Source organism: Tursiops truncatus, chromosome 15 (genome assembly GCF_011762595.2).
Source record: "Tursiops truncatus isolate mTurTru1 chromosome 15, mTurTru1.mat.Y, whole genome shotgun sequence".
In the NCBI taxonomy this organism is placed as follows: Eukaryota; Metazoa; Chordata; class Mammalia; order Artiodactyla; family Delphinidae; genus Tursiops; species Tursiops truncatus.
The window spans coordinates 34,566,504-34,593,850 of NC_047048.1; the positions used below are offsets into that span (position 1 = coordinate 34,566,504).

Here is a 27,347-nt window from a genome sequence, read left to right on the forward strand (position 1 = left end):
AAGGAAGCTGGTCGGGTTCTGTCAAGTACCGGACACAGCCTCTCCTGCTGTCGCAGTCCCAATGCCACGCCCTCCCTCGGCATCACTGTCCTCAGGTCTGTCCCGCCCACCCCGTGGGTGGATGGAGCTCGGGCCCCTGGGCTCCGTCACAGGCCGCCTTTCCCTGACCTGGGTTGGGCTCTAACACCTCAGTAATCTGGGGGGAAAGCTCCAGGGTGCGGCCGGAAAAGAGGAGCTTTTGCCAGCCTCTCATTGCACCGAGGCCAGGGAGCCAGGCTTCCCCATAGCTAAGGCACTTAACAAAGTCATGGCAGGCAGTGGCAGATGAGTACCTGAACCTGCGATGTGTTGTCCAGAACCTTCCATCTCAGCACCTCCCCCTGCCGCCCTTCCCTTCCGGCTCCCAGCAGCAGATAGAGAGCTTATGGCCCCCACAGGGTTGGGAGAAAACCCCAGGACAGGGTCTCGGCACTGCAGTCTGGGTGGGGGACCCCAGAGCCAGGCACAGGCGGTCGGAGGTGGTCTCCTGTGCATGGCCCAGCTCCTGGCACATCCAAGACAAACCGTGTTTGTAACTCGCTTTTATTGTTTCTTTATAAACTTCCTCTCACATGGAGGAATATATTGTTATAGTCATTAGCTTATCTCTTTTCTTTTTTTAAAACTCTATGCTAACAGCAATGGAGCCAAGAGGAGGAAAAACATAAGCTACGATAGAAAGGCACTTAGAACCTGTTAGAATACTGATATCCTGGAATGTGCAACAACAAACCGACAACAACGACACGTACACCGGCCCCTTCGGGCCTGGTCTATCACCGAGTCACATGCTGAGCTAATGTCACCTTCCAGTGCCCTGTTCCTCTGCTCCCGGGGCTTGAGTCTCAAACCCCTCACCCCAATGGGGACTTAAGGCCTGGGGCCTTTAGTGGGGGTGGGGGTGCCTGGGTCCTGGGTGGGGCGCGAGGGAAGGAGACCAGCTCCCTCCTGCTTTGCTCACAGCCCCTTCAAGGGGCAAAGCCAGTGCTGCCGGGCCCTGTCAGTGGGCTGGGTCAGGGTGACCCCTCTGGGACAGAAGGGCAGTCCAGGAAAGGGCAGGGTCAGCAGAGCTGCTCAAAGGAGGGAAGCTGCAGGGCTGCTAAGGACCCCCCTGCAGTCCCATAGCTCCCTTGTTCTGCAGCCGGCGACACGGAGGGCTTGGTCACTGTGGCCAAGGGCAGGGCAGGCCTAGGAGCCAGACAGAGCTCCTGACTGCTGGGCCAGCACCTCCCAGACGGAACCAGGCCCCCTACGGGGAGGGAACGTGAGGGCTTAGGGCGGGGAATGAGACATGTGCTGCACTGCCAGGCCTGTGGGAGAGCCCAGCTCCCTGGGTTTGGGCAGCAGTGTGGGCTCTGGGGCACACGGAGCCCCAGCATCCTTAGCTTATTCTGGTCCCCTCCGTGGGGGAGCAGAGCAGGGACACCTAGGGCAGGAGCTCAGCTCAGAAAAGCCAAAGGAAGCAGCCAGGTCGCCAAGTCCAGGTTCTTTTGTCTGGTTTCCCCTTCCCAGGCAGAGGAGTGGGGCCCTCCCAAGGACATCCTTGGCTGCTTCGCAGCCCCTCTTCCCCTCCTCAAGCCCAGGTCCTTCTGTCCATGGCCTCTGGAAGCTCCCATGCCCAGCACCAGCCTGGAGCCCTCCCTCACCTGTGCTGGCCGTGACTTGGTGTCCCCAGGACAGAAGCCGTATCCCAGCCCGGGGTTGTGCCTAGCCAGCCTCCCCTCCTAACACCACGTTGCAGGCCTCCACAGCCCCTTGTGCAGGGTGGCACCACCCCAGGCCAGGCCAGGCCCAGCCCCACCTATTCCCTGAGCTGGGCCGGTCCCAGGTCCTGGCACCTCTCCCCACTCAGGGCTCCCTGAAAGTAGAGGGAGGCCCAGTGGTGAAGGGGCAGATGAGTAGTCAGCCAGCCCCCTCAACCTGGAGTGTCAGCCAGTCCACAGGAGGGACTGACCCTCAGGCAGCGAGCTGGCTGCTGCAGATGGCGGGCAATGAGGGGCAGCTGGCAGAGCGGGCCTCCCTCTCCAAGCTGGGAGGCGCCTTGTCATAAGGTAAGGTGGCTTCTTCCTGTGGCTTTGCCAGGGCCTGCGTCTGTCTTGCTCTCCCTCTGGAGGGTAGACCAGAGGGAAAGGGGTCAGGAGCCCCCAGAGCAGGGGCCCAGTGAGGCTAGGCAGGATGGGGTGGGACCTCAATCCCAGGGGGTCCTCACAGCTCACCATTAAAGGGGATGGGGAGGGAGCCTGGCACTAGTCAGGAGGGCAGATGCCACCCCACCACCCCACTGCTGGGACAGGGCTGGCAGGTGGGCAAGGGAGGGAGGGTGACCTGCCCGGCTGGCCACTGGATGAGGGTGGCACTAGAGTTGGGGGACAGGGGGACTGAAGGCTAGGTGGAGGATGGGGTGGGGTGGGGTGGGGCAGAGGTGAGCCAGGCCTCAGCACCCAGGAGCACAGCTCTCCCTAGCTGGCAGACCCAGTTCCTCCCTCGGGAGCCTGGGGTGCCAGCAATGCCCTTCTAGCACCATCCTTGCTGCCCAGCTTATCTGGGGCTAGGTCTGCCCAGGGGACACAGCCAACTGGGCCCTGGGGCAGGAGAACATTATTGCTATTTCGCAGAAGAGCTTCCGTTCGTCGGGGGGCAGGGCTGGGAGCCGCCGGCTGGGCTACAGGTGGTCGGCGTCCACTAAGTGGGTTCAGTTCACCACAGCCGGTTTGAGCAGCACGGAGCCCGGCGGGATGACCACCCAGCCAGGAGTGAGTGCCTCTGGGCTGCTGGCCGCTGAGTTGACGCCTGTGGACAGGTCCAGCACGGTGCCCGGCAGCAGGGGGAGGCCATCGGGACTTGGCCGGGAGCGGCCGCTCTCAGTCCTCTCCAGGGGGGTCTTGTGGCCTTCTGTGCCCAGGGCCCTGGCCGGCACTGCCCCACGCCCCTTCTCCCCCTCAGCCTTGCCGCCAGCGGAGCCAGCGAGGAGGGAGACCACGGGCAGGCCCAGTCCGCCAGCCCCAAAGGGCGAGGGCAGCAGCGGGTTCTTGGCCAGATTGAGGGGCAGGACGGGGCCGGGCAGCCCAGGGCCCATGCCCCCTGCACCCCCACTGCTCCCGCCATTGCCACAGGCTAGGGCACTGAGGTCAAGGGGGCCGGGGGCCAGGGGCAGAGGCAGGCCGGGCAGGCCGGGGCCTCCGAAGAGGGCAGCCGGGTTGGGGATGATGATCTGGGCCCCGCTGACATAGGGGCTGCCGTCAGGGGTGGGCAGCGGTGGTTTGGGGGGTGGGCGAAGTTGCAGCAGCTCTTGCTGCTCGTGCGACACGAAGTGTCCGTGGGCCTTGATATGTTTGCGCAGCGAGCTGGGGTCCGTGTAGCGCTTGTGGCAGCCGGGCATCTTGCAGTAGTAGGGCTTGTCCACGTAGTGGGTACGCGTGTGCTTGAAGCGGTCACTGGAGTTGGAGTAGCGCTTGTTGCAGCCCTCGTAGGGGCACACGTAGGGCTTCTCGCCTGTGGGCGGCGCCAGTGCCGGTGTGAGGGGCTCCCGCCGCCCAGGCCATCCCAGCCCAGTTTCCCACCCCCCACCACCCACTCGACAGTCCCCAGGCCCCTCATCCCAGACCGAGACCTCCCTGAGAGCAGGGGCTGTCTGATTTGGGGGGCGGTGTCCTCAGCACCGGCAGAGCTCTGACTCCAGTGGGGACGGCAGGTCGTGGCCGCTGAGAAGCCAGCCTGTGGCCTGGCTGTGTGTGCCCTTGGCCTCAGGCCTGTGCTTCAGACTTTGATGACAGCGACCACTTCCACAGGTAATTGCTTAAAGACCCTGCTAGGGCCTGGCTCACAGTGAGCGCTGCGTGGATGCCCTTGGCCCTGACTCAACACAGTTTCTCCAGATTTATGAAAGGGCTGCTCCTGCTGACCAGGGCCGGCCGGAGCCCCGTGAAGCTGTGAGCCTTTGAGATGTGCCTCTAGTGTAAAATATACTAGAGTCCACAGACTTTGTAGGAAATGAAGAATTTCAGTGTCTCCTTGATGTGTGTGGGGTTTTTTTGTCTGTTTGTTGGCCACGCAGCGCAGGCATTCGGGATCTTAGTCCCCTGACCAGGGATCGAACCTGCGCCCCCTGCATTGGAAGCACAGTCTTAACCACTGGACTGCCAGGGAAGTCCCTCCCTGATGTTTTAATATTGAATTGACAACATTTTGAATATATTGAGTTCAAGAAAATATATCATTGTAATTCACCTCACCGTGTATTTCTTTGTACTTTTTTCAATGTGGGCGATTAGGAAATTTAAAATTAAGGGGCTTCCCTGGCGATCCAGTGGCTAAGACTCCACACTCCCAATGCAGGGGCCCCGGGTTTGATCTCTGGTCAGGGAGCTACATCCCACATGCTACAACTAAGAGTTCGCGTGCCGCAGCTAAGACCCAGTGCAGCCAAATAAATAAATATTTTTAAAATAAATAAATTAAGTGTGTGGCTCTGCTGGCCAGTGCTGGCCCTGTTGTGTGCTGGGATCCACGAGAAGCGAGCAGACACACTGCAGTCACAAGTGGCATGAGTCGACGATCATACGAACACAATGCCGAGTGTGACACAGGAAGACAAGTCTGTGTCCCAAGAGCGCGTGGCGAGGGTCTGACCCATGGGAGAGGCTTCCCCAGCGAGTGGCACTCGGAAAGGGGCCGCCAAACAGTTGGGGTACGCGACTGTCTCTTGGCTGCAGAGATGGCCCGGCGCCCGCACTCCAGCCCCGCCCTCACCTGTGTGTGACCGGTTGTGGATCTTCAGGTTCTCCAGGCGGGAGAAGCTCTTGCTGCAGGTGGGGCAGCGGTGCGGCTTCTCGTTGGTGTGTGTGCGGATGTGGATGAGCATTTTGTATCTGCTCCAGGGAGGGCACAGGAGGAGGACAGCTCAGCCGCTGGACACCCAGGCCCCCCTTCCCACCCACCTCGCCCTCCCTCACCTGGCGTTGAAGCCGCGCCCATGGCGGGCACAGCCCTCCCAGTGGCAGCAGTAGCCTGCGTCCTTTTCGGGCTTGACGTGGTAGTCATTGACGTGGTCCACCAGGTCTTGTAGGAGCTCAAAGGGCTGGTTACACTGCAGGGCCAAGAGTGTGCTGAGCCCGAGTGGGGCCGCCACCTGCCCTGGATCCTGCCCCACTCTTCCCAACCCCCACTCACCTTGGCCCAGCGACACACCAGCTGCTTGGGCAGGGGCAGCTCTGGCGAGAGGCACTTGTCCTTGGGGGGGGTGAGGAATGAGGAAGCAGGCAGGTGCAGGGCCCCCCCGGAGCCTAGGGGCAGGAAGAACTGGAAGGAGCTGGGGACGCTGTCCAGGTAGCGCAGTGGCTGGAGGTCCTGCGGGAGGGTAGGGGGCAGAGCTGGTCAACACCTGCCCACGGGCCAGTGGGCCCAAACCCCACCCCCACACCCCCGGTCTCCCTCTGTCTGGGGGTTGAGCTGTGTCCCACACGAGGACATGTCCCAGCCCCAACCCCTGGTACCTGTGTGCATGACCTTGTATAGAAATGGGGTCTTTGCAGATTTAAGTTAAGAGGTCAGACTGGACAGGGGCCCTGAACCCAGTGACCAGTGTCTCCAAAAGAGAAAGGGAGATTTGGACACAGACACACGGAGCGGGGAGGCCGTGTGATGACAGAGGCAGAGAGTGGAGTGAGTGACATGGCTAGAAGGCAAGGAGCACCTGGAGCCACCGGAAGCTGGGAAAGGCAAGGGAGGACTCCCCCTAGAGCCTTCGGGGAGACCATGGCCCTGTCAACACCTTGATTTTGGACTTTAGCTTCCACAATAATACATTTCTGTTTTAAGCCACCCAGTTTATGGTCCTTTGTTACAGCAGCCCCAGAAATACACTTTCTCTAGAACACACATCCCCTCCTTACCGGGCCAGTGGGCACTGCAGGCAGGTCCCCATTGCCCTGGCGCTCAGGGGACAGCGAGCTGCTGCCATTGGGCGAGTCCAGCCCGGACGGCGGCGACAAGCTGAGGTCCACCAGGGGGGCTGCCGAAAAGCGTCCCTCTACCTTCTCGGGGAACTTGGGGTTCAGCAGGAAGCCTAAGGGAAAGGCATGATTCAGGGATACTGGAGCCAGGAGTTCTGACGGGCCAGTCCCTCCTGCCCACAACTCCTCCACTGTGACTCTGGAAGCAGACACCAGCCACACCTGCCCCCCCCCACCCCGCACCACCCTGGGACCCAGGAATCTGAGTAGCAACCTGTACAGCTGACAAATGTGACCTCTGCCGTGGTGAGAGCTCAGCCACTGGTTAAGATGGGAAGTACCCATTTTACAGATGGGAATGGGCTGGCACACAGGGTAAGTAACTGAATAGGGACTGGAACCCAGGGCCCCTGGTTCCTCATCACAATGTCAGGTAGGGACCTCTCACTTCTCTCCCGTCCCTTTCTGCCCCCTTCTGTAACATGAAAGGTTTGGGCTGGGCTGCTTCCAGAGCCTTCCAGCTCAGACGTGGTAGATCTGGTTTTCAGGGTCCACCAGAGACGGAGCAGAAGACCTGAGCCCCAAGCACCCCCTGAGAAGCACTTGCTGGGCTCAGTCCCCAGTCTCAATTGGTCTGGCTGACCGACCACTCTGCCTCAGAGCCCAGACACTGGGCCATGGGGCCTTTTGCTACTACCCATGAATCCCCTGTAACCCCTTACCAGCTCCTCCAAATTCTCCCAGAGGCCTCAGTCTGAATCCTGGCTCTGCTGTGCCAGCTTCAGGAGCTGGGCAAGTCAGTTCCCTCCTCCCAGGGACAGTGTCACCTCCAAAGATAAACTGTTGGGAGGATGGATGGACAGTGTGGAGAGCACTCTAAGTGAGGCTGTGAGGGGCTGTGACTATGTCCTGGTGGATACACCTGGGACGTTTTTCCTATCGCCAGGGCTCCTTCAGGGCTCAGAGACTGCTGCCCTGCCCGGGCACAGTACCTGAGGGCGGGGAGCCCGGGGAGCCCGGGGTGGGGCTGTCATCCACCAGGCCGAGCTCCCTGTGCAGAGCTCGGTGCCGGACTGCACTCAGTGTCCTCTCCCGCTTCTCTCTCGCCGCCCGGAGCTTTGTGATGCTCAGCTTCAGGTCGAGCGGCTCGTCCAAGGAGTGCATGGTGATGGGGGCTGGGGGTGGGGGCGGCAGCAGGCAGCGAGGGGCTCCCAAGCTGGTATTCAGGCAGGAACCTGGGAGAGGACAGGAGCTGTGTTGTGACACTGTGACCCCAAACTCCTCCTCGGGCTGAGCCCATTAAAACCCACAGGAGCGGAGAGGCAGTGGGTGTTGGGCAGTGTGGAGGCTGCCTCCCCGGGTAGAGAGACCTTCTGAGTGGCTCTGGACAGCAGGTATCATGGTGAGCCAACCACCAACCCACAGCTAACTCCTCCACTTCCCACGAGACTTTTCTGGGAAGCAGCTCACAGGGTCCATTCTGCCATGAATGGAGTTTTAGCGACACTGTCTCAGGTTGCAGAGCTAGGAAGTGGCAGAACCATCAGATTCAAGGCCACATCTCCTCCCTGGAACTGGCCAGGCAAGTCCCAAAGGTCATTTCTGACTGAGTGGGAAGTCACGCCTGGGACATATGCCTGGTGTGAGCTGGAAGACCCAGAACCAGGCCAGGAGGGCAATGAGTGTCCTCCCAGGTGGCCCTCAGAGGTGCTAGTTACTGACCGCTAGCACCTAAGCAGCTGTGGTCACCTCCAAGGGAATGAGGCTGACAGCTTGTCCCAGGCAAGCTGTGCGAAGCCTGGCCTGGCCCCAAGGGTTGGGCAGACAGGTGGCCTTGCCTCCCAGGGGCAGTCCAAGGAGAGGGTCCCACAGGCGTGGGGAGCCCGAGGGCTCTGGGCCACCACCAGGGGGCAGCTGGGGACTGTGGCCCAGCCAGGCCATCCAGGGGCAGGGTAGGGGGAAGTGATGGGCTGTCTAGTGGTTAGTAAAACACATACATACATAATTTTTTTTTAATGATGATGATATTCTTTTATTTTGAGTGGTGAATTTTCACCACTTTGAATTTCTCAATGGTGTAATTTTCTTCACATATAAGTGACCCAAGAGCAAGGGTCCTTTATTCCAAATCATTTTTTACAGCAGCAATCTTTTCACATGCTGGGAAATGGTGTTTCCTTGTGTTTGTTAATTGAGATGATTACACCCTGAAAATCTATCTGCCAAACAAGATACTCTCTGTCGTTCACAGAATCTAGCTCTTCACAATTTAATAGGCAACATCCCCGAGACCACCACATGGTAAAAGACTTCGTGTATTTCACCAGTGTGTATGTTTGCAGAGCTGCCTGGAGCTCTCTCCACGGAGCAGGACGGGGACCCCACATCCTCACTCATCTTCTCCAGACCAAGCCCCTCAGCAACTTGGAGCTTGCCCCAGCTCCAAGCCCGGGCTCATCCGTCTCCCCAACAAGCTCCACTTCTGCCAAGACCCTCCACACACACACAGGTAACAGTGGTCCCCTCCCTCACTTAGGACCCTCTGCTTCTGGGGACACATCCCAAGACCCCAGCACATGGCTAACATTGGAGTCTCTGAGCCTGGGGAGGGGGCAGCATTATCAGAGAATGGGTGGCCACACTTGGCTGTGGGACCGAGGTCTGTGACTTTACTTTTCCCTGTTAAACTCCATCAGGTGGGAGCTGGCAGATCTGTTTGGATTAACCCGCAGGCCATGCATGGGCCAGGGGCTCCCAGTGATGCCAGAGAGCTGGGACCAGACTGCCACGCTGTCCCCTTAGGAGCTCCAGACCCAGGTGGGCAGGTGACAGTGATGGATGGACCTGGGCCCCCTCCACTCTTCCTCTGGCTGGGCAGGGAGCTGCCCTCTGCCTGACCCACCCCCCAGTTATGTCTGTCTGTCTGTGTGTCTGCCTGTCCCTCCACCTGTTTATTTTTAGACACAGGCCCAGTCCAACCTCCCTGAAGCTCCTCTGTGCTGGGAGCCTGGAAGGGGAGGAAGGAAGTAAATATTTATGCTGATTAAGAATTCAGGAGCCAGGAAGGGCTGGTGGCCTGGTCCTTCAGCTGGCCTAGAGCCACAGGCCTCCCCACAGCCTCTGTCCCCCAACCCCCTACCCGACCTTCTGGAGAAGGGGACCACGAGGGCAGGATGGATTGGGAACTGGGAATTCAGACTGACACTCTCATTGGCAACACTGCCCAAGTAACATCCTTTGGCACCTGCCCTATGCCCTCTCCTAAGGCCAGAGGGGAACCAGGGAGGAGCCATGGGTCACCTTGTTTTGAAGACTTGTAGGAGACACTGCCTCAGCCCAGAACTAGGGAGGACCCCAAAAGGAGCTCGTCTCCCAGGGTGAGGCTGGGCCTACAGCAACCCCCCTTAATCAGCAGACCCAGTCCCCAGAGACACCCCCCCCACTTCCTGCCACTGGGTCCTGCCCTGGGAACAGGGGTTCATTCTGATGAAAGCCAGAGCCCAGCCAGGAGGCCCAGCCTCCCCACTCCTGGGAAAGGAGGAAGGAGCGGCCCCCAAAAGCCCACAGCTCCCCACCCTAGGCTGCCCCACCCAAGGGGAGACGCCTGTGACCCCCACTCCTGCTCTGACCTTGGCCAACCTCCAAGTGTCCCCTTCCACCCCCCACCCCCAGCCAGCAGTGGCCAGTTCTGGGCTCGGGCTCTATTCTTTGCTCCCGGGCTGGGTGATGGGGGCAGTCCAGAGCCAGGGTCACATTCTCCTGGGCCTTAGAGGCCCAGAGTGGGTACGCAGCTGGGCCTGGAACCCCGGAACTGGCGCTGTGATCACCTCCGGAGGCCGGCAGCCAGCCATCACCCGATCGATTTGGGGGTGGGGAGGTGGACACTCGGTGTCTGTTTCCCGGAGAAGGAGAGGGACGCTCCGAAGGGTGACCCGCCTCGCTGAGAGTAGAGGCGAGTCTCTTGAGGTAGCGCGGAGCCTGGTTGCGGAACCCTGGCCTCAGTTTCCCGCTGATCGCGAGGTGACGCGACAAGCGCCCCGCCAGCGCGGGGTCATGCGGTCCCCGAGCGCGGGGGTTGGGCGGGAAGGCGGCGCCGAGGTGGCCGCGCAGCCGGGCGCCGCTGCTCCAGCTGCGAAAGGAACTAATTAGGGCGGAGGGAGCGGGAGGAAGCGGCGCGGGTGGGAGCGCGCGGGGGTGGCGCGGGGACCACCGGGGCGGCGGGGGCGGGGCGGGGTCACCCCGAGGGTGGGCCGCGGTGGCCCTCGGGGGCCCGCCCCCCGCCCCGCCGCGCCCGCCTTCTGGCCGAGCGCAGACAATGGCCGCTATTGTGCGCCCTCCGGCCGCGCGCAGACGGCCCCCAGCTGCAGCGCCCGCAGCGCCCTCCCGGCCCTACCTGGCAGCCCGGCCCACCCCAGCGGGGGGCGGGGCCGGCCCCTCGGGGAAACTAAGGCCGGGACAAGTCACCGCCTCCGCCAGGGTCCTGCGGCGTGGGGTGGAACGCACACCCGAAAGCGGGGGTCAGCATCCATTAAGCACCTACCATGTGCCAGGAGCCGTCTGTGCACGAATTCTCTGAACCCTCTAAAGTCGCTCTTGTGAGTGACGCCGTTGGTTTCCCTGTGGCACAGATGGGGAAACTGAGGCTCAAGGTCACCAGGCTAATGGGAGCCGCCGGCAGGAATCTGCTCTGGAGAAAGCCCCTCGTCCCTGCTTGGGAGAGGGCCGCTGGCTGGACCTGAGCCGGGAAAGGGGCCTGTGTGGACGGAGGCGGCAGGCTTGGCACGACCCCTGAGAAGCGCTCAGGGTCTCTTGGCAGAAACAGAGGACTGGGCCCCTGTAAGAGAGGCCTCCCTACCCACCCCACAGCAGCGTGGGACCAGGTGAGCGAGCGCCAGGGTAGCAGTGTTGTCAGGGCAACTAGAGGCACACCCTTTATTCCCAGGGGTTGTCCTGAAACTGCCCTTTGAGCAGCTGTGACCCGTCCAGCCTAGGACTTGGGGACCAGGACCCAGGAGGTACCTCTCAAAAGCCCACGTGACTTTCTTGCTATGGAATGTAAAGCAGAAGCGAGTCCCTGGCTTCCCTGCATTTGGAAGGGTGCCCCTGCATCTGGTACAGGGACCATCATTGTCAGCACGTGGGTCTTACAGAGGGGGAAGCTGAGGGCTGGGAGGGGAGACCTCTGGCCCAGGTTTCATGAGTGGGTGGCACGCCCACTGTTTAAGGCAGGTGTTGTTTCATCCCCATTTACAGATGTGAAAACTGAAGCTCAGGGAGATTAAGTGATCTGTCCAGGGTCACACAGCTTGTCTGTGGCAGAACTGGGTTTCAAGCCCACGTGAGCCCAGAAGCTGTGTTCGCCATTAGCCCCTCCTGGGCCCATGGACGTGGGAAGGGGCAGGCAAAGGGGGTCTGGCTTCCCACCCCCTCCCTGCCCAGGGGTTTGTGGGAGCTAGGTGCAGAGCCCAGGAGGGACAGCAGGCTGTGAGTGGGTGCTGGAGGGGCTGACTATTGGGGGGGGCCCACAGAGAGGCTTGGGGAGCTGAGGGCAGATATGCTACCAAAGCAAACGGCCCCACAGCCCTGCATTCCTGGGAACTGCTGCGGCACCCTGCTCTGGCCAAGAGCTCCACCCTCTTCAGCCGCACAGTGGCGGGGGCCGGGGGGCAGGGGCAGGCCTCATCTTCTCAGGGCCCCCCTTTCTGACCAGGCCACAGAGCAGGGCTCCAGTATGCATCAGACCACCTGGGTCTCCAACTTGGCTCTGCCACTTCCGGCCCATTTGACTTAGGGCAAGTCACCTCCCAGTCTGAGCCTCATTGTTGTCATGTCTAAAACAGGATGATAATCATAGAATAAGACATACCCCTCGGGCTTCCCTGGTGGCACAGTGGTTAAGAATCCACCTGCCAATGCAGGGGACACAGGTTTGAGCCCTGGTCCGGGAAGATCCCACATGCCGCAGAGCAACTAAGCCTGTGCGCCACAGCTACTGAGCCTGCGCTCTAAGGCCTGCGAGCCACAGCTACTGAAGCCCACATGCCTAGAGCCTGTGCTCCGCAACGAGAAGCCACCGCAGTGAGAAGCCCTATCACTGCAACAAAGAGTAGCCCCCACTCACCGCAACTAGAGAAAGCCTGCGCCCAGCAACAAAGACCCAACTCAGCCATAAATAAATAAATAAATTTAAAGACATACCCCTCATTGGATTTTGGGGAGAAATCAATAAAATGCTGCATATCCGATGATTAGTGTTTCCCATTAGTATGTAATGTTCAGCACCTAGAACACTGCTGGGCGCATAGTAGGTGCTTAATCAAACTTGTGAACAAATTGTCACCAGCGCTGCTGAGTCCCCCAGTCTTTGGCCAGTTTGGGGCTGTGAGGACAGCTGAGAGGGGACCGGCCCTCCCACTGTAATCACATAGTCTCACCCTCAGCTGGGAGTACCTGTACTTCAGTTGAGGGTGTAACTAAACAAGCTTGTGCCCCTCGGAGGGCCGCAGTCTCTGCTACCCAGTGGAGTGGCCACAGCTAACCCAAGCCACCTTCCAGAGCCTGACTGCATCAAAGAAAGAGCACTGGGAGGCCCTGGAGAGGCTCTGAGCAGCCCTGGAAGAAGGAAGCCTCCTCCCAGGACCCAGGGGGCTTATCCTGAGGCTTCGACCCAAGCAAGTCCCAGGAGAGGGGCCAGTGCCAGCAGCACTTCCTGGAAGAGTGTGGGGTTCGCCTTCCCCAGGAACCTCTTGCTTCACAAGCAGACCCCGCCCCCACCCCAAGATGGGCACTCAGCCAGCATGGGGGTGGGGGTGGGGGGCTTCCCCAGGCCCCCTGGAGGGCAGACCCTGCCCAGGTGGGAGCTCAAGGGCCTCCAGGTGACACAACCAGGGCTGAGCTCTCTGCTTAGCCATGGGGGCCTCGGGAAAGCTCCCAGCTGGGCACCTCCTGAGCAGGGGTGCATGCCAGGAACCCCCACTTGGGTACGTTTAGAAAGCGCTACCCAGAGTCAGGCTACCAGGTTCCAGTCCCGTCACACCTTTGAGACTTGGTTTCCTCATCAGGAATACAGGCCCCATGGATCAGGTGCCAGCTCACGGGGCACCCCACAGGGCGAGCTTGCCAGGCACCTGGCACACAGGAGGTGCCAGCAACTGGTAGCCCTGAAGATTCTTGTTTTCAGCCCTGGGCTGGGGGTGCCCCACACAGTAACTCAGCCTCCAAGGTCACCCAGATGGTTCAGGCAGTACTGATGCTGGAAGGCAAGCAGCTGGCTCCCCTATGCCCCTCCCCAGCTTCAGCTTCCCAGGAGCTACATTTCCTTTCCCAATGCCAGCAGGGTGACACCAGGCTCAAGCTGGGGGGTGGGGGGGGAGCAGCTCACACATGGGCCAGGCCTGCACATGCACACTCACACAGACACACACACCCATCCAGCTGCAAGGACCAGCCTGGCACAGAGGCCTCCCCTAGCCTGGTGGCTCCAGGCCCATCAAGGCGGCCTCCCACCCCCCGCTGCCTGCCTGCCTGCCTGCAGCCACCTTTGCACAACTATGTCTGGTATTTTCCTGTCTGCCCAGCTTGGGGGGGGGGGGGGCGGCGGTGCGTGGGGCTATGAGCACTGCCTGCACCTGGGCCTCAGCCAGAGGCAAGCCCGCCAAGCAGCCCCCACGCCCAGGTGGCGGGTGGAGAGGGAAGGGCTGGGCCCCCAGGCCGCCCAAATCCCTGGGAGGGGCCAGCACCAGGGGAGCCAGACAGGGACTCACACCAACAAGGCTTAGGCACAGCAGCCCAGGCCCTGCCAGGCAGCACTGCCACTCGGCGTGGGCGGGCAGGGCTGGGCACTCTGCCAGTACTCTCTAGGGCCTGCAGAGGCGTTGGCCAGTGTCCCACAGGACATGGATGGGCACCCATGGCACCCTCAGACATATAGGCACATGCATATGTGTCACACCTGTGCACACACACGCCACACACAGGACACGGCAGGTAACAAGGGTCAGGGTCCTGGACCCAGGAGTCTCGGCTTATGGGTGGGAGCGGGGATGAGGCCCAGTCCCCACAGAGAAGGAAACACTGTGCTTCCCACACTGAGCCTGGCTGCAGGACGAGCCCGGGAGTGCCACCCAAGTCCTGGGGGCCCCTCCTCACGGCCCAACCCTCCCACCACCCCGGGACAGGGACCAGGCCCACTGTGAACAGCCCCCACCAGCTCAAGATGGCAGGAGGCGGCCAGGCGGGCTCTGGACTTTGGCCCTTCCCTCCGCCTCATTTACCAACCACTCAGTTATGCATTCCAACACCAGGCCCTCCACTCGGTCCTGGGGGCCCACAGATGAATGAGAATGAAGGGCGCCCAGACTCACAGAGGTGAACAATGTTAGGGGTGGGGTGCTCCTGTGTGTGTGTGTTGCGGGGGGTTGGATCCAAGTTGGCCACATGGACATGGGGTGAAGCGTTGGGGTCCTCACAACCAGTGCTGTGGGCCATCTCCATTCATCCTCAGGACCCTGTGAATTAGGTGTTATTCTCCCCACTTTCCAGATGGGGAAACTGAAGCTCACAGTGGTTCAGTTACCTGCCAAAGTCACAGAGCTTATAAATAGCACGGCTGGGATTCACCTCCAGGCTCCAAAGCCCACATTCTTTCTGCACCCAACACTGCAGAGGCCTGGAAGCGTGGCCCCAACTGACCCATAATGAAACTGCCCGTCATTCAGCAGAGGAGGAAGCCCAAGAGAGAGGCTGGGCCAGGACCTGGAGGGTACTGGGGAGCCATGGACTGCTCTACGCAGAAGACTGCCATCTTCCTTTCCAGCCCAATCTCCTGTTCCCAGGCTCTCCCCTTCAGCACTCCTTTCTCAGGACTCTCTGCCTCCTGCTCACCTGATGCTCACCTGATGCTCTTGGGTGCTAGCTCCTGCCTCACAACCTTCTGCGCTTCCATATTCTCCTCCAGCTGCCACTCCCCTCCGATCTCCTCCTCCAGAGAGTCTCCCCTGATTCACTCTTTGTCTCTTGCAGCCATACATGGCTGTTCTTCCAGGTGCCTGAGAACTGAGCAGAGGACCTGCCTCTGTCCCCACACCGCTGAGGGCAGCAACCCTAGCCCTGCAGTGGCCCCTTGCTGCCTGCCACACTTGCCCTGGGTCCAAGTCCTCACAAGTGCATCACTAATGCCACTCCTTCCACCACAGTGAACTGAGCAGCAATGGGAAGTGCTGGGGACTCAGAGCCAGACAACCAGGCCTGCTCCGATTTGATGTGAGCAAGGCTCTGGGCCTCAGTTTCCCCATTGGTGAAAGGAGGGGGCTGGCCTAGAGTAGGACCAGAGCCTGAACATCCAAACCACTCCCCTAACGGCACCATCACACCTGCCTTTTCTCTCTCTCTCTCTCTCTTCTGCAAGGCATGAATCTTAGTTCCCCAACCAGGGATCAAACCCGTGCCCCCTGCAGTGGAAGCACAGAGTCTTAACCACTGGAGTGCCAGGGAAGTCCCCAGCCCTTCACTTTTCTCAAACACTTGGTACTCAGTGAATGTTTGTTGAATGAATGAGAGAATGAATCCATTGGTGGTACCTACCAGCAGGGGAGGTGTGGAGGGGCTTAAGGCCCAAAGAGGGAAGTGGCTTGCCCACGAGGCAGGGCCCTGACACAGATGTCTCCTCCTCCTTGTCTGGGGCAAGGGACCCAGGAGCAGACCTGGGTGGTGAGGGTAAGGCAGTCAGCATCACCCTCATCGGTTGGGATGACCAGAAGGGCGCAGTTCCCCCAGCTTCATCTCCTGCCACTCCCACCCAGCCCTGACACAGAGCCGCCCCAGAACAGCTGGTCTAGACCAGGCCCAGCAAGAGCTCCAGCACAAACTCTGGACTCCACCCCCATGCCCTCTTCCCAGCCACCCCTGCCCCTCCCCTGCTCCCCCTCTGGGTAGCAAAGCAAGTCCAGAAGCCAGGGGCATGAACCCAAAGGAAACACCCACTGGGTGGGGCCGTGCCAGGCCTGGCCTGTTTCAGGTCCTTGGGGCCCAGGGCCCACAGGACCACTCAGGGTATCCACTAGGTATCCTGAAGGGCGTGTTGGGGGCCTGGCCTGGAGGAGGTCAGGACTGGCAGGCAGACAGACAGCAGCACTGGAGTGGGCGGTACTTTATAACAGGCAGGACAATGGAGGGCCCCACAGCCTTGGGGGGAGGTGGACATCACAGCTCTGGGTCAGTCAGCCTGGAAGTGTGGTGATGGGGGTTGCCGAGGGTCTGGATGCAGGAAGGAGTGGCCCTGGGGAGAAATGGCTCAGGCAGGCTGGGACTTGCCAGGCAGACCCAGGCAGACGATGAGGGGGAGGGAGGGAGGCTTCCTCCAGACACAGCTGTCCCCACATGATGCCCATGCAGAGGATGGGGGGCAGCAGAGAAGCTGGGGGGATTCCCAGGCTGAACTGATATTTCAGCGGCCAGGACCACACAATCCTAGGCTCTGGTTCCCCTCTGACCCTCCCTGATCCCAAGTGACCCTGGGCCAAGCCCTCAAGTCTCTGAGCCTGTTTCCTCCCCACCCGCCTCCTTACTCTCAGGATCCCAGTGGGAAGCTACCCTGTGAGTGTGTCAGGCAAACAAGACCCTCGGTCAGCCAGGCAGGATTGTCTTCCTGGAGGCTCCCGGGGGCTGACTCAGGCAGCTCAGCAGTCTCCTGGGGCCTCAGCAGGTTCCCACCCACCCTTGGTCATGACTGGAGGAAGGGGCCAGGGACCAGGTCTGAGTCCTTCTGCAGATAGCCATCTGCCATGACAGGGGTATGTGTACACATGCACGTCACACATGCTCACGTCAGGCCCTCACTGTGAAGGTACTACCTGGCCTCTCTAGCAGTGAAGACAAAGGACCTGAGGAGGCTCCAGTCACCCCCCAGTTATGGCTCTGGAAGATTCTCAGCTCCCGCTGCCCATCCCCCACCAGGGGCAACTGGAGCAGATGGGAAGTCCTCCCCCATTGGAATCACCTCCCATCTCTGTGGCCCCCCAGGCCCCTCCAGTTACCCAGACCCTCCATCCCATCTGAGAGGGCGAGGGGAGTGGAGAGCCTGAGCTCCCTGCCCCGCAAGATGCCCAGAGCAGGGCCTTTACCCTGCCCAGCCTGAGGGAGCTTGCGACATGTCCCAGGCAGGAGGCAGGTCAGAACTCTGGGGCTCCCGGAGCGCCTGGGAGGGGTCCCACAGTCCCAGAACTGGAATGGGAAAGAGGACCAAGGACCCCTGCAGACCTGGGCTAGGCCTCGTCTCCCCCATGGAGAAGTCTGGAGCTGAGGCCAGGAGGATCAGTGCCAGGGAAAGGATGGAGGCTCAGGGCCCAGTATGCACAGCTGCTAGGGCCAGCTCAGGCCCCCCCTCAAGAGCAGGCTCCTCTCTTGTGCCAGGCCACCAGACCCCAACCCTACCCTCCCGAGCCATAGCTGACCCAGGAACTCAGGCCCAGATGCCCATTGGCCCTTTTCCATCCTGTGCCTCAGTTTCCTCATTTGTCAAATAGGGATCAATGAGTCTCTCTCACGAAGCTAATGTAGCAATTTCAGGTGACAGATGTCAGTGCCTGTGGTGGCCACTGGAAGGCATCCTTTTGATTTTCTCAGGGAGCTGTTAGAGGCGTTCCTCCCCTGCTGCTCCATCTCTTGACCCACTTCACCTCCCCAACCCACCCCCAGACCCCGGGACCTGAGCTGATATTTTTATTAGTTGGAGAGACAGCAGGGGCTTATAGGGCCAAGTTGGATCCTGGAGAGAAACCTGGGTCTACTCCAGACCACGCCCCTGCATAAGACACCCCCAACCCACTCAGCAAGTCCATTCCTCTCCAGGTGTCAGGGTCACCCCAACCCTGGCTGATCAGCAAAGCACTAGAGGTCCTGGGTGAAAGTGCAGGGTCCCTGCCCCCAGGGTGGGGCTGAAGCGGCCACCCTGGAAACCACTAGGGCAGATGTGTCCCAAGTGCCTTGCAAAAGCTGTGGTGTCTCCCACCCAGGGCTGGAGGCAGGCTGGGGCAAGGCTGGGTATCCCATCCCCGCCTGGCCCTGGCATTCTCAGAGAGGTGAACCCCCAGACTCATGTCTGGACTGTGGCCCATCTCTAGGACCCTTTCACAGGCCCTGGGAGGAGAGGCAATTTGTGTTGGGGGGAGATCCACATCTTTTGGCTGACCCCAAAGACACCCTTGCCAGCCAGGGACACCCCCACCTCTGAGAAGGGTGCTTATCGAGGTGAAGGGAGGACCACACAGCACCTTCCAGGGGTCAGCCCTCTGGCCTCAGTCATCTGTGTGAAATATAAAATGACAATAGCCCCGAATAGAGGAGGGCTTCTCAAAGCCTCGAAAAAGGCAGACCCACCCCCCACCGCCCCATTCCACTCGGCTCAGGGCCTCCCCACTGCAATCCGAATTTCCCACTTGGGTGAGGGGCCTCTTTAGCCCTGCCTGGAACACGGGAACCTGGAGAGGCCTCCTGCGCGGGAGAGAGCCAACAGCAGCCCTCGCCCCAACCCCTGGCGTGCCTCTCAGCGCCAGGGGCCCCACCCCAAACGCCTCCCAGAGAGCTCAACTGCACGCCCCAGTCCCACATCTGGTCCCCCAGCCACAGCTGTCGCCACCCTCCCTCATCCTGGGATTGCCCCAAACTCTGCCTGGCGCCCGTCCCCGCCCCCTCGCCCAAGTGGGAAATTGGGATTCCAGGCAAGTCGAGTTGGGGTAGATGGAAATGCACATAGGAAAATGTCAGGAAAACACATTCTTCCTTCTATAAGGCAGCTCAGACCCCTAGAGGATTAGGTGGCAGATGACACTCCCACAGCCTGGGCCAAGGCCAGGAAAGGAGGGGAGAAGGGAGAGGGGTCCACATGATGGGGCTGAGAGGGATCCAGGCCCTCTGACAAGCTCCAGGGAGAGGCCCTGGCAGAGCTCTGTCCCCAGACCAGTTTGCCCTTTTGCCCGGCACTCCCAGCAAGGAGGGGAGCCCAGGCATGAGAAGACATCGCTGTGGCTACCCATTTGCAGCTGGGCTTTTCAGAAACAACAAAAGCTTTGGGGGGGACTCAGTTCACAGGATTGTTTAAAAATGAGGTTTCTGGATGTCTGTGGCATTCAGTTATTCATAGTGGCTCCACCCACGGATAATTGAGAGTTGGCTTTTGTTGGCCTTAGCCCCCTCTCGGCACCCCCCACCCCCAGGTCTTCTCATGGACTCTGCAGGTCAGAAAGCTCACCTTGTCTGACCCCTCAGTCAGAAGAGGAAACTGAGACCCAGAAGGGGGAAGAGCATGGCCCAAGGACCCTCGGGAGTTGGTGGCACTGCCAAATGTCGAATCCAGGACATCAGACTCCCAGGCCAGGGGCTTTTCCCACTCACCCTCCGGGCTGTGGCCCAGCTCCAGCGAATCCCCCAAAGCCACTGACCCCAAAAGCAGTGATGCCTGGAAGTGGGGTGACTCACTGTCTGGCTTCCTGGGGCACCTCCTCCCCATCAGTGAGGGAAGGACTGGCAGGTGTCCCTGTGCAGAGAGCCAGGAGCAGGGAGAGGCCCCCCAGGGGTCCTGCATCAGGGTCACTCAGGGGCCGAAGAGCCCCAGCTGGAGGGATTTAACATCAAAGGTCAAAGGTCACAGACAGGGAAGGGCGGGCAGGCATAGGGGTCAGAGGGTCAGCGCTAATGGCAGCTCCGGAAAGGAGGGGGAGGGGAAGGGGCTAAGGAAAACGGGCGGCTTTCAATGGGTCTTCAACCCCCATAAATGGTGCCCAAGCCCCTGGCACTGCCTCCTGCTTGGCTGACTGTAGACAGGGCCAAGCCAAGCTGGGCTGGGCTGTGAAATGAGCTGGGCTGGAGCTCAGAAAGGGGTGTCCTGGGAGGGGCCCCCAGGTGCAGCCCCTCCCCCAGTGCCGGCCAGGGCCAGCTGGGAGGCCCAGCCTGGGCCCAGAGGGGAGAAAGAAGAGCAGAGGGGAGGTGCCGAGGAGGTCATGGAGAGGGTTGTGTGAGCTGGGCTGGAACAGCTGTGGCACCGTGGCACTGGTGTGGGGATTGGGGAGGGCTGGGCGGGTGGGCACACTGAAGGGGCCAGTTTCCCCTTCCCTGGGCCTGTCTTCCGTAGCTGCTGGTTAAGCCCCACCTTCCCTCCAGGATGTCAAGACAAGGCATGTAGGACCTTCAGATGGCTGCCTCCAAGGACCACAGCTCAGGCCCTGTCCCTGGCCCAGACCAAGAACCATGGGAGCCCAGGCCTTGGCCAGGTCCCCAGCTGGCCTGGCTGCCCCCTCAGTGTCAAGCGTTCCCTTCAGAGCCAAGATCCTGGGCTGTGATGGCTGGGGGCCCAGGGCTCCTCCCAGGATCCCTTCCCGCTTCCCAGGCCCCAGGGCAGGGCTGGGCAGCTCCCTGCAACCATCACTGCCCCGGGTGGCCGGCCAGGCGGGCCCTCCTGGAGAGGCGGACAGGCCGCATGCTGCCCTGCTGTGGCCTGAGTACCCGGCTGGGCAGGGCAGTGTGCCAAGGCCTCCAGGTGCCAGCCTGGATTCCAGCCCCATCCCAGGGGGCCTTCGGGGAAGCAGGGCGCAGGCATCTCCCTCCTTCGGGATGCACCTGCCTTGCCCCCCTCCTTCTGCCCCCTCCAGACCCTCCCTCAGGCAGATTGGAAACCCCTGCCCTCCCCACTCTGCCAGACCCTTCTGCTTGCACCCAGACAGCAGGAGAGGAACAAGTGTTGGACAGAACGCCAGCTCCCAGTCCTGACCCCCGGGGACGCCTCCCTCCCCTGGCCCAAGGAAGGTCGGGGCTAGCCAGGGGCAGCAGGGGGAGACTTTCCCGGACCAGGGAGGAGACACCTTTCAGCCCCCATCCTAGAAACAGCCCCGCCGTGTGAAGGGGCGGCTGCCCGGCTGCCCCAGACAAGTTCGTGCCCTGGCTCGGGGGTAGGGATGGGGGCCCCTCTCACCCCGCAGCACGCCCCCACCGCGGCCACCCAACTTCCCCGCCGAAGTTTGCTCCCGCCCGGGGCTCGGCCGCAGCTCGGCCCGGCCTCCGGACAGAGGGAGGTAAGGAGGGAGGAGAAAGACAGAGAGACGGTGGGACGGGGCCGGGGAGCCGGCGAGGGAGGGAGCGCGCGAGCCAGCGAGCGAGGGAGCAAGCGCGGGGGCCCCGGCTAGGGCTCACAATGGCCCGGGGCGAGGCGCGGACGAGGAAGGGGGAGGCGACCCTCGGGTCCCGCAGCCCCCGCGCGACAGGCCAGCCCCCCCCGCCGGTCCCCGTCCCCACGGCGCAATGCCTGGGGGCTTCCTACCTCGGCGGCGGGGGCGGTCGGGCTCCGGCTGCGGGCTCCGGCGGTCTGGGAGCGGCGGGAGAGCGAGCGGGGGACGGGGCCGGGCGGGCGGGGGCCAGGACCCGAGGCTCACGGGGCGCAGGCTCCCCTGGCACGGCCGCCCGGCGCCCGGCCGCTCCGCCACATCTGCAGCTCCGGCAGGGAAGGTGGCCGCGGCGGCCGGGCAGTGCGGGGATGTCTTAGAGAGGGAGGGAGGAGGGAGGAGGGAGGCGGCGGGAGGAGGGACAGGCGGGCCACGGAGGAGGGGTAGGAGGAGGGGCGCGGGGGGCAGCCTCCCTCCCTCCTCCCTCCCCCGCTGCTTCCCTCACTCCCGCCCTCCCAGCAAACCCCTCTCGCCGCCGCGGCCCCAGGTCCGGGGCGCCAGCTGCCAGGCGGGGCGTGCGCGTCGGGGGGAGGGGGCGGCCGGGACCCGGCGCTGGGCCGGGGGAGGGGAGGAAGGGAGGGCGGCGCGGCCTGGGGAGCGGGCACCGGGAGGGAGGGGGCGCCGGGCCACGGCGGAGCCGCGCACGTCCTCCGCGGCCCCATCCTGGGGTACCCCCCCGAGGCCCCGCCCCCGGCCCGAGGGCAGCTCTAGGACACGGCCCAGGAGGTGGCCTGGGGGTGGCGGGGTGGGGAGGGACGTCCCGCCCTCGGGGAAGCCCGGAGAGGGGGCGGCGCGCGGAGGAGGACTTGAGAGAGAGCGTGCGGGCCCAGAGGAAAAGCCCCAAGACCGGGAAGATGGAGGAGGTCGCGGCGGCCGAGGGGGTGGGGGCCCCTCGCCTCCCTCTCGCGGGGTCACCTTGGCCTGACCCCCTGCGGCCCCAGGCGGCGGGGAGGGCGGCAGGAATGCTTCTTCGCAGGCCCTGATTTCTCCGCCCAGCTCAGTTCCAGGAACGCGCGGGCAGCGCCCGGCGGGCAGAGGCCCAGGCTCCGGATTCGGGGCGGCGCAAGCCAGGGTGCGAGGTGGGCCTCAGCCCCTCCTTCCGTCGGACGTCGGGCGGGTCCTCGCCCTGCCCTCGGCCTCAGTTTCCCGTGGAATAAGGAGGAGGCCCCACCGCGTTCTTGATCCCAGCAGTTGGGACAACCTGCATTGTCAGGCCGAGCGCAGCTGGGGTCCTTGATCGCGCCGGGACCCTCAGCTCCCAGCGCGGTGCCAGTGGTTAGGAAGTGAAAGGAGTGGGTACACGCGAATGAGAAAGCCCCGCACCCGCACACGGCTAAGTTGATTTCTACCTCCTGAGATTTAACCCCAGACTCGCATTCTTAAGTGTGTTTTGTTTGGGCCAACCCAGAGCCCCCGCCCAATTATCTTCTTGCTGTCTGGTGGCAAATCTTGGTTCAAAAACAACCCTCCTGCTGTTGGCCAACCCTGCCAGTTGGCCTTGAGGGGTCCAGGAGAGGAAAAGCATCCTCCATAGGTGAGGCATCTGACTCTGGGCATAATTTTGCCTTCATTCGTGTAGTTGATGCTGCGGTGCCATGCCAGAGCCTGGGACGAGTAGGTCTTCATCACGCAGCATCCTCAGTGTGTGGCACAGTGCTTGGAACATAGTAGTTGCTCAGAATATGTGGCTTGTATGGACACAGCATAGGTGCTCATTCCATCTTAACTGAATGTACATATGGTAGTGCTCATGACTTTTGCATGAATGGACACATAATAGGTGCTGTGAGCTGTTATGTGGACACATAGTAGATGCTCATTATATTTCGGGCAAATGGATACATAGTAGTTGCATGAATGGACACGTAATAGGTACTCACGACTGTTGCGTGAATAGACAGAGTAGGCGCTCATGAACTGTTGGGTGATACATGAAAGGCCAGTAGGCCTGGAAGGCAGCAATTTGGGGGTAACCTCCCCTGCCCCCACCCCACCCCAGTTTCCCTCGTGTGGATAATGTGGAGTGAGGCCGGGTTAAACATTAGCCGGCAGATGATCCCTGGGGAAGGCCAGCTTCGGGACCTAGCGCCTTCTGGAAGGGGCTGTTAAGGGCCGACTCTCTGGGTCCGCCGACCTACCAGTGCGTGGGGAGGGGCGGAGACCCAAGGCCACAGAGCACCCCCTTCCGGCATCCCGGATAGCAGCGATTTAGCCCGCAGTGCGGCCTTGAAGCCTGGGGCCTCACTTCGTCCCCCGTTGGCAGCGCCGGGCTCCAGCCCCGAGGGAATGCAGGTGTATGGAAAAGAGGTACACAAAGGGCTAGTTTTATATTTGTTAAAAATGCTTATGGACTGCTTACAGGATGCCAGGCACTGTGCGACAGTAGGGACAGAGAGTGAACAACCCCAGCCATCCTTGCCCTCCTGGGTCTCACAGTTCAGCGGGAACGGATTCAAGTGAAATCCAAAGGTCTCTGCCCTACGAGGGGACCTGACCATAAGACGCCTTAACCCGGAGGGCCTTTCTTATTTGTTTTTCTACTCCCGTTTGTTTTCATGGACAAGCATGTTGCTCCCAGTGAGAACTCTGATTTGGGATTCCCATGTTTGGATAGTGAATAATAGTATCTCCTTTCTGAGGTTGATGTGAAGATTAAATGAGGTACATTCTCAATACACATTAGTGGTCACTACCAGGTTTCAAGCCTGACCCACCGCTTTTCAATTCCAGGACCCAGCTGGGGTCCCCTTAGCTGCAAATAAACCCCTAAATTTGGCACCTGCAAATCCAACAAGAATGAGGAACTCTATATATATTAGCTTGGTGGAGTTGACCCAACCAGAAACCCCTGATTCTCAGCCAGACTAGTTCTTCCTCTGTATGAGATGCTTTATTTTCATTATATTCATAACAACCCTGAGGGTGGGTCCTATTATTATTTCCATTTTGCAGAGAAAGAAACTGAGGCAGAGATTAAGTAATTTGGCTAAGGTCTTAGAAGCTAGTAGGAGGCATAGAACAGATTGCAGTCTCAGTCAATCTGATTCCAAAGCTTGTATTATAACCCACTACCTCCCTGGGACATCAGGTAAGTGGCAGGATAGGGGTATGGGACATTTCAGAGGGCCAGTCTGTGAGAGGGTTTTTCACAGTATGCTTTTCTGGGAGGCAGCACCTGCTATAGTAGTTAGGCCAGGCGTGGCTTCCTCCTTCTTAGTGAAAGGTGGGTGAAGAGGGATGTCCTCTTCATAAATGCTTCATAAATATTGCTGTTATAGACTGAATGTTTGTGTCCTCCCCCAAATTCATATGTTGAAGCTCTACACACCCACCCCACCCCCAAGTGTGATAATATTTGCACATGGGGTCTTCGGGAGGTAATTAGGTTTAAATAAGGTCATGAGGGTGGGGTCCCCATGATGGGATCAGTGCCCTTACAAGAAAAGGAAGAAAGATTGGATCTCTTTCTCATTCTCTCTCTCCCTCCCCCTCTCCCTCCCATGTGAGGACACAGCAAGAAGGTGGCTGTCTGCAAGCAAGGAAGAGAGTCCTCACCAGGAACTGAATCTGTCAGCACTTTGATCTTGGACTTCCAGCCTTTAGAACTGTGAGGAATAACATGTTGTTTAAGCTACCCAGTTTGTGGTATTTTGTTATAGCAGCCTGAGCTAAGATAATTGCTAATATATTTGGGGGCTGAATCTGGTCCCCTAATCTTTCATCAATAAACTTTTTTTTTTTTTTTTGGCCATTCTGTGCAGCTTGTGGGATCTTAGTTCCCCAACCAGGGATTGAACCTGGGCCCCAGCAGTGAAAGCACCGAGTCCTAACCACTGGACTGCCAAGGAATTCCCAATAAACATTTATTGAATATCTCGTAGGTTCCCATTAATTCAACAGATGCTTATTAAATTGTTATCATGTGGTCATTCAACAACATTTATTGAGGGCCTACTGTGTGCTGGGCTAGCAAACCCAGCCAGGTCTTCAAGGAGATCTCTCAGTCTAGTGGGGACTCCTTACATCAGTACCCAGAGGGGACATGGCTTACTCATTCACACACACATACCTGCCCACTGCAAGGAGGGTTTCCTGCACAACATGATGCTTAGTAAGTAGCTTTTCAATTAACACACGATGCAAGGTCCAGCAGAAACTCAGCTGTATAAGTACGGTTCGGTTCCTGTCTTTCCAGAGCCTTTATTCTAGGGGCAGGAAGTGAATAATACAAGACAACACAGAGACGTGAGCCTGAAGACCTATGTTACAGATGTAGGAGAGATGATAGGAACCGGGACAGATGAATGGCAGCAAATCCCAAACTCTAGCCCTTGACCTTAGCCAAGTCATCGCATCTCTCTTAGTTTCCCTATCTGTGAAATGGTGATCCTCATGCCTGTTATGGAGCTGTGTGAGGCTCTACTGAGAGGGCACACAAAGGGCTCCCACCAATGCCGGGAGGGGAGAAAAAGAGTGCAGCAAATGGTAGCTATTATTGTTATTAATGAAGCCTGCAACCCACTGTGAGTGGGGGCCCAGGCACAAGAATGGAGTGATGGCAGGAGTGAGATCAGGGTGACTTATTAACCTTGAGCAGGCAGCCTGGGGCGATCTCTCCCTGTTGGTGCTGGCTTTCTGTGGCTGAGGGCTGGGGCTGACTATGGGTGGAGTGTTTATTCTGGGAATCAGCCCTGACTGTTCCTCACTCCCTCCTCCAGTGAGAAAGAAGGGCTTTGAGTCAGAACTGAGGGCCCTGCTGGGCCCAGCATGTATGACCCAGCCCACCTGCCAGCAGGGCCCCTGGCTGAGAATGCCCAGGGGCCAGCAAGGTCATTTGGGTTTGAGACACACTCTCCCCGTGGGGACTCACCTGACCCCTAGAGGGCCTGAAGTGCTCAGCTTTTGGAGTTCTGGAGGCTGAACTCTGAATGCCAGCCTGGAGTGAGTCTCCTGGGTTGAGGGGGTGAGGGAGTGGGAGATATTGGAAGTGGGGGGTGTCTATGCTGTCTTCTCAGCCCCTGGCTCCTTCATCAGGGCCAGCTTCATGGACGTTCACCTGTGCAGTTGCACGAGCCTGACATTTAGCAGGGCCCATGCTTCGCTGAATGTTCTGCCGTCACTATCTTGAGATTGTTAATCATTTTTTTTTTAATTTCTTTTTTTTTTTTTTTTTTTGGTACGCGGGCCTCTCACTGCTGTGGCATCTTCCGTTGCGGAGCACAGGCTCCGGACGCGCAGGCTCCGCGGCCATGGCTTACAGGCCCAGCCGCTCTGCGGCATGTGGGATCTTCCCAGACCGGGTCACGAACCCGTGTCCCCTGCATCGGCAGGCGGACTCCCAACCACTGCGCCACCAGGGAAGCCCTCTTAATCATTTTTGAACACACTGTTCAAAACTGAACCAGTGCATTTTCATTTTGCACTGGGTCCGGCAAATTGTGCAGCCTGTCCTGCCCTCATGCTTTGGTTTCCCCCAGTCTGTAGCTTTTCCCTTGAATGAGGCGTTCAGACCCACCTCTCAGCCACGCCCAGCTAGCCAGGAGTGCCTTAAGTAAGCCCATTTCCTGCAAGGGGGGGTGGGGGGTACAAGCACCTGCCCCTCCAACCTATTGGTACCTACCTTTCCGGAAAAAGCCCAAGGCCGGCTGTGTGGTGGTGGGTAAGTCACTCAACTTTCTGACCTTCTGGTTCTGACAGTACTGTACTTATCTGAGTTGGACTGTTGGGAGGGTTAAAATAGGTAGTTCATATAAACATGCACAGTGCCTGGCACAGAGTAAGCGCTCAATAAGTTAGAACTATTATTATGTTTTAAAAATGAAGATTATTACAGGCGCTAACTTGGAGGGAAGGGTTAGCCCCATCCCTACGGACCTGCCCCAGGAAGGAGGAGCCGCCCCTCCCCTGACCCCGCCCCGCTGTCTTCCGAGGGAGGAGACCCCCCCCATCCCAGGCAGGGACGAGGGGGCGGAGGAGCGGGAGCGACACATTTTTGAGTCGTGACCAAGTGGAAACTCCCTCCCCAAGGCGGAAGCCGGGGGCGCCCCACTGGGGCCGGAGCCTCCGCCGAGGCGGGATCCGCAGCTTGGGGGGCAGGGCACCGCGGGGGACCCGGTCCCCGCCCCTCACAGCCTCATGAATATGAATG

At 60.0% G+C, this 27,347-nt stretch overlaps 1 protein-coding gene across 1 annotated transcript; it reads right to left on the bottom strand.

Moving 5' to 3' along the window:
* Positions 1-273: 273 nt before the first annotated feature.
* Positions 274-21,531, bottom strand: GLIS2 (GLIS family zinc finger 2). Its single transcript, XM_033839845.2, has 7 exons — positions 21,298-21,531; positions 6,983-7,225; positions 5,931-6,103; positions 5,209-5,385; positions 4,992-5,125; positions 4,789-4,907; positions 274-3,531 (listed from the first exon to the last, which is right to left on the bottom strand). Exons 2-7 carry the CDS (start codon positions 7,152-7,154, stop codon positions 2,732-2,734), a joined length of 1,575 nt encoding a protein of 524 aa, XP_033695736.1. The 5' UTR covers positions 7,155-7,225; positions 21,298-21,531; the 3' UTR covers positions 274-2,731.
* Positions 21,532-27,347: the final 5,816 nt, after the last annotated feature.